Here is a 6747-nt window from a genome sequence, read left to right as displayed (position 1 = left end):
CACACAATCACATGCAAAGAAACAGGAAATAAATTCTCACATTTGTGTTCTACAAATAGATCTTCCGTTTCTGTCCGTCAAGTTAAGTTTAATCTCAAGTCAAAGCAGGAAATATTAAATATCACGTCAAGAGGCAGCAAATTTGAAATTTGTTAAGTGCTAACATGTAAATGATGGTAAATTCTTAATTAAAAGAGTATAATTTACAACGAGAGGAGTAGAACCAGGACATGGAGAAAAGTGGTCAAAGAAAACTAAACTGCAACCGGACACAGACGTGTTTCGTAATCACCAGTCAGTGAGGACACACTGTAAAGACCCACTGGATCACATGATATGACAGCCGGGCATTAAATATGTCAATTATAACCGTTAAAAAACAAATACAGGATTCAAACAAGTAACAGTGAATACTTTGTAATGAATTGACAGGAAAAGGAAAAGCACCATTAAAATCAAATAAATAAATAGTTTCTTCAAATGCAGTAATAGTTTTTTTTTTTTCTTCAAATTCTTGATAAAATTTTCTGGACAACTTTAAATTACCAACACTGTGTTAACTTTCTCTGAAGATCTAATGTCATAGTGGAATTTATCTAATCGCATGCCAAATGAGTTATTTTAATGTCAATTATTCCCTTAAGAATATGTTAGCAAAAATAATAATGATGTGAAAATAAGTGTACAAATACATTATATTTATTAAAAGGAGAATAATTCAATTACTTTGGGCTTTTCCCTACTTATGTATTTGTGGTCCTCTGCAGAGGAATGTGCTCATTTTATGTAGAAAATGATCTTTTAAGTTATTTAACATTACATTTTAGGTGTTATGCACATAAAATAGCACAAATGTTGCCTTGAATTTCTGTAAAAATGACAAATTTAAGGCATCACAGGGTCAACGCTCTTGACACCATTTTTTTTCAATAAGGAATCAGACCTGGGGGACCCTGCATGCCCTGATGGAATCTACCCAGTGGGCTATGCTCTTAACATCTGACAGAGATGGGGTGTGACATGCTTGGCTCCACTCTCTGTGGAAGACGCTGAGGATTCATTCCTATTCGCTTTTATGGTGGGAGGTTTGATGCTGATTGGTTTGTGCGCTGCCCTGACCCACAGGAATATTAGCAAGACGGCTGCTTCCAGAATTTCGTCCCCTCATCAGTCCGTCATGATTAATGAGTTGGGCAATGCTATGTAATCTCAGACTGCGTGAACTCTTGAACTCAAATGCAAAATGGATACAATCTCGGAGCAAACTGCTGCATTGCAAAGGAATGTGTTGCTGAGGACTAGAGAATATTCTTCATAAAGTTGGACTCTAGATGGTCAGAGGTGCAGTAAATGGAATTCTGTATCTCCCTGCCTAACATCAACATGGCAGCCTTATCGGCTCCTGAAGGCCAAATTCCCTGCTCTTCCCCCAGAAGGATCTACGGCCTTGGTGAAGGAATTCGGCTCCCACTTCTCATCTAACCCCCCCCAGCCTGTTACTGAAATTGACAGAAACTCCTGTTACCTCATGCCCGTATCTATCCACTCCCCTCGCTCTTGAAGGCAGCGCAGTTTTTACTGCTGCAGCCTTCAAACCCCAAGCTGTGTGGCGTGGGACCCTCCTGCTGCAGCCTTCACCCACTTTGCCTCAATTCGGATGATGGACTGCTTCAAGTTTAGAGCACATAAACAATGTCAAATATATGTGTTGTCTTTAATTTTGATGTGTGCCATTATTACAGTAAACAAGTAATTGTGGATTAATTGCTGTATTTTGTCTGAGGTAATTGGAGTGCAAACATAATTGCCCTTTTAGGGCTCAATAAAGTTGTCTGAAAATCTCTCTAACGTGATTGGGTGCTGGGATATAGCAGAAAATTATTTGAGTTCTTTTGTTATCTACCAGAGTAATATTCCAACCATTATTGGTGAAAATCCATCCAGCTTTTTTTTTTTTTTTTTTTAATCTTGTTCAGCCAGACACACACACCGGACCGATTACAAAACCCTGCTTTGCCGGCACAGGGTAATTCCTGCAGAATTTAATGACTAAGCGTGGAGGTTGGCATCTTTCCACTCCATAGATAACAGTGTGGTGTGACTTACGTATGGAGGAAATTAAGTTCAGCCTATGTTTTTGGATGAGTGTCCCACTGAGTTACATCTTGTCCTGCACAAAATCAACGTAAACAGAACGCTCTCCTTTCATACAGTAAAGTGCATTTAAACCACCAGCATTACCTTCATTTGACAGTTTTTCACTTCGTCCAAAAATAAGGACAATTAAGAAACAAGTGAAAGTGCTGACGACAGAAAGAAGCTTCATGGCTACAAATGTCACAAGCTTCATGCTGGATCACGTCTGGGGTCAGTGATAAGATCACATATTGCTGCTGAATTCCCCTTTAAGCCAGTCTGTCATGCTTTTTTCTCCCCATGTTCCCCCATTCTTTAGATCACATTTTGCTACAAAGTACTGCATATGTCAGTGAAAATGTATAGGTTGTAAGTCTCAACAAGATTACATTATTCTGACAGTCAGTCTGACTGAGTACAGTAACACAGTCATTCACACGCACTCCCCGACTTTTTTGCTCGCCGTCACCGTCCCGTCTGGGCGTTCAGTCACTGAGCAGCTGCTTTACCAGCGACTCCACAACCGCTCTGTTCTCGTAAAGGTACATCTGGGTCTCCCACAGCATGTCCACCAAAACCGCATCACTGACTTCATCCAGCATCACCTCCTGAGACAGCTGTGGGCTCAGTCTGTACAAAAGACAATGCAAGACTTAAAACACGACATTTACTGTCATGAACAACAACAACAAAACACACATTAACACTTGTAATTAAAAATATATTTGCACACTGACAGCACAAGTGATAAAAACCAGATTCCCTTCCTTCCCTTATTATATATATTCCCTTATTATATACACTCAACAAAAATATAAATGCAACACTTTTGGTTTTGCTCCCATTTTGCATGAGATGAACTCAAAGATCTAAAATTTTTTCCACATACACAAATCACCATTTCCCTCAAATATTGTTCACAAACCAGTCTAAATCTGTGATAGTGAGCACTTATCCTTTGCTGAGATAATCCCTCCCACCTCAGGTGTGCCATATCAAGATGCTGATTAGACACCATGATTAGTGCACAGGTGTGCCTTAGACTACCCATTGAAGAGGAGTGGACCAACATTCCACAGGCCACAATTGACAACCTGATCAACTCTAGGTGAAGGAGACGTGTTGCACTGCATGAGGCAAATGGTGGTCACACCAGATACTGACTGGTATCCCCCCCCAATAAAACAAAACTGCACCTTTCAGAGTGGCCTTTTATTGTGGGCAGTCTAAGGCACACCTGTGCACTAATCATGGTGTCTAATCAGCATCTTGGTATGGCACACCTGTGAGGTGGGATGCATTATCTCACCAAAGGAGAAGTGCTCACTATCACAGATTTAGACTGGTTTGTGAACAATATTTGAGGGAAATGGTGATATTGTGTATGTGGAAAAAGTTTTAGATCTTTGAGTTCATCTCATACAAAATGGGAGCAAAACCAGAAGTGTTGCGTTTATATTTTTGTTGAGTATATATTATGATCATGATTATACTTGCTTGTGCTAAGGCTAGCGGCTTATTTTCATGATATGCTGTTTGAACAAGTTTTGTTATGTTTTTCTCATTTTTCTATGTGACCACTGTTGACGTGCGGTGACCCGATGTGACCTTTATTGCTGTTGCTATGCTGTTTTTAAGTAGATATGCTGAAAGAACAGTTCATTGTGTAAAAATATGTTTGTGTTACAGGAATGTGAAACTCAGGTGCGGGAGAGTAGATTAGAGAATTGTTGGTTTCAGTCAGCAAGGTCAGATAAAACCGCAAGTCATGTGAATATCTGTTGAGTGCACAGATAAGTTTTATCTTAGTTAATGCCGGAGAATGGTAGAAAAACAGCGCTTGTCAAGAAGGCGGCCCTGAAGACCAATCCGGCAGGACAACCATCTACGACAGTCACGCGATGTCAGTTTAGGGAGGGATCAAGAATTGTACAAAAGAAAGGTAGAAGCGACAAGCGAGGTTCTTTACTGGGCTATAGATTTACACCGGTCAGGCCTGTATTGAACCAACCAAAACTTCTGTTGTTACAAATTAGACTCAGTCTGCTAATTAAAACTGTGACAAGGTAAAGCTGAGCAATGGTCTGAGTCCTAGTCTTCTCTTCTCATTAAACAAACGCGCAGGGGCGACCGAGGTAAATTGATATTTACATGTCGATGTTTTGGGTTCACAGTTGTGTGATACTGTGGCAAAAAGGTCCACTCCAACAATTTTCAGTTTCATTTTAATCTGTGTGAACAGGAGTGTGAGCTAATGTGCGTCCCCCATGTGTACAAGCGGAGTACACCTGTGAACCCGCGTCATATAAAAACCAGAAAAACTGCACTCAACTTTAGACCAGATTTTTGGTGATTTATGTCGCAAGTGCTCATTGATGCCTCACGATGGCACCAACACTGCACCTCAATTTACAACCAATATTCCCATGGCCCCCACACACGACAGGAAGTTGGTACTTTAAAAATGAAGCGTCACAATGTGTGCGGCAAACTGTTTTAAAACATGCAAAGAGAGAGTCGGGATGAAGTGATGAGGGTTCCATGGGTCAGTCTGCTCTGATGGAACACGTAGCAGAAGCCCAGGAGGTCAGCTGACCTGTGGTAGATGGTGTCAGTCATCTCACACCAGGCGCTTGCTCTGTCCACCGCACAGCCATCAGAGTCTGTACACTGTCAGGTCAACAACACGGAAACAGAGTTACAATTAGATGGAGGGGAAGAAAAAACAAGAATTTTCTTAAATTCTATCGATAGGTTAGCATTCGCATCGGGAACATAATTTAGGGGTGTAACAGTGATTTCATCCAAAATTAGTTCTTTAATCATTCTAAATTCTCACATTTTGCTCATAAAGGTTCATGAGATTCACGCAATGAGGTCTGACCCAAAATGCCAGAAGAGAACAGGACAGGTTAAGACCATTTTTCCTGTATTCTGATAACTTTCATGCCATGCTGGCACCTTGCCACTGTGCAGCTTTAATTTCTGGGCCCAATAACTGAACAAAAACTGATTGGAATAACCAAGATTTATAAAGAGGTCAATAATTACAGCAACAATTTGAACGGGATGTATTAATACACCTTCTGATGAGTTGTTTTAATAATTCTCATCACGTCACATGTCCGCTGTCCTCAGTGCAGCGTGTCGTTCACTTTTGCCCCAAACAGCCAAATGAATCGTCTAAACAGATTTGCAAAGTCACATGACTTATTGAGAAGTTCACTGGAAAAACACAAAATCTTAAAGTACAATTTCAGTAAGATGTGAGGGTGTTTTAAGTAATCCATCTTAAAAATATTAAATGAAACAGTCTTGAAACCATCTCGTTATGAGTCCTTCCAAGAAGAAACAAGCTTTTTGCACAATTGTAAGTTGTGCTTGTCTAGAGAAATCGCTGTCCTTCCGTCTGTCCGTCATTCCATGTGGCAAATCTTTCTGTCCTAAAACTCAAGAACCATAAAACTCTCAAAATCAAACATTTTCATACTGAGATCAAACATCAGGCATTTCTGACATTTATAGATGCCTTTATTTTTGTTCTTAAACTGAATTTTGTGTTTCAAATAGGAAATGTACAGAAGTCCTGAAATGCTCACATCACCCAACAGATGGCGACAAAAGCTGCTCAAATGGGTGGCAAGATCTCAAATGATTATTCATTTTAGAATTTATCTTTTGGTGAAAATAAGATGGGCTGACAGCAAAAAAAAAAAAAAAAAAAAAAAAAAATCACTTACAGTTGTGTCTCTTGTCCTTATAGGCAATTAACTTGTTTTTTTACGCACCATCAAATTTTTTAAGCTGCTAAGTTGTTGGTAAAAGATGGAATATGAGTAAAGTAAAGCCAAAATTGAGTGTTCTCAGCTAATTTCCCTTATTTCAAGAAAACCTGGTTCATTGGTGAATCAAAATCATCTTTTTCATGTTTTTGGTGTTAGTTCAGAGTCTCCCCACTGTGGGGAATACACACGAAGTGCCAGCAAGTTTCAGAAGCTCTGTTTCAAGTATTTTTCCTTTTTTGAATTGCCCCTAGAAAACAGGCCAATCCGTTTGAGAGAAAACTTACATCACTTTTTCACCAATAACCCCCCCACACACACACCCACACCCACCCCCTTTCACACACGCCCCTTCGAAATTAATTATTCACAAGGTTGTGCCCACCCAAAGAGAAGCAATGGCGAGCTACAGGTGTGCTTTCCCAGGCTGTTTTAGCAGACTACGATCTTCCCACGGAAAGCAATGTACGCGATCACTGGCTTTTATTCATTTTTAACCGCATCCCCTGTTGTGTGGGCCGCTGAGGAGGAGGTACTGCTGGCCCACCACCACCAGATGGCGCCCTGCTTGGAGTGCGGGCTTCAAGCGCGAGAGGACGTCGGAGCCGCTGGGAGTGACAGCTGTCACTTATCAGCACCAGCTGTCACTCATCCAACTCATCACCATAAAGGCCGGACTGCAACTCCACCTCCTCGCCGAGAAATCAGCTACCACTCAAGGTAACCTTCTCTGCTGTGATTTATTGAATATTGTTCTGTGTGCAGCCATAGCCCTGTGGATACAGTCTTATACTGGATTGGCGTACAGTGTGGGTTGCGACGTCTTCGC

The 6747-nt window shown here is 40.8% G+C and overlaps 1 protein-coding gene across 2 annotated transcripts in view; it reads right to left on the bottom strand.

Annotated features, from left to right (window-relative positions):
• Window positions 1-1945: 1945 nt before the first annotated feature.
• Window positions 1946-6747, bottom strand: part of pla2g6 (phospholipase A2, group VI (cytosolic, calcium-independent)) — a 57953-nt gene continuing 53151 nt past the window's right edge. For both annotated transcript variants that reach the window (XM_034187959.1, XM_034187960.1), the window contains 2 exons: window positions 4733-4806; window positions 1946-2766 (listed from right to left, as the gene is read on the bottom strand). In XM_034187959.1, the coding sequence (XP_034043850.1) occupies window positions 2622-2766; window positions 4733-4806 (219 nt within the window). In that variant the 3' untranslated portion in view covers window positions 1946-2621. The remainder of the gene's footprint in view (window positions 2767-4732; window positions 4807-6747) is intronic.

The sequence above is a fragment of the Thalassophryne amazonica genome, chromosome 15 (genome assembly GCF_902500255.1).
Source record: "Thalassophryne amazonica chromosome 15, fThaAma1.1, whole genome shotgun sequence".
Taxonomy (NCBI): Eukaryota; Metazoa; Chordata; class Actinopteri; order Batrachoidiformes; family Batrachoididae; genus Thalassophryne; species Thalassophryne amazonica.
The sequence above is the reverse complement of the archived record's forward strand: the minus strand, read 5'-3'. Positions and strand labels throughout refer to the sequence as shown.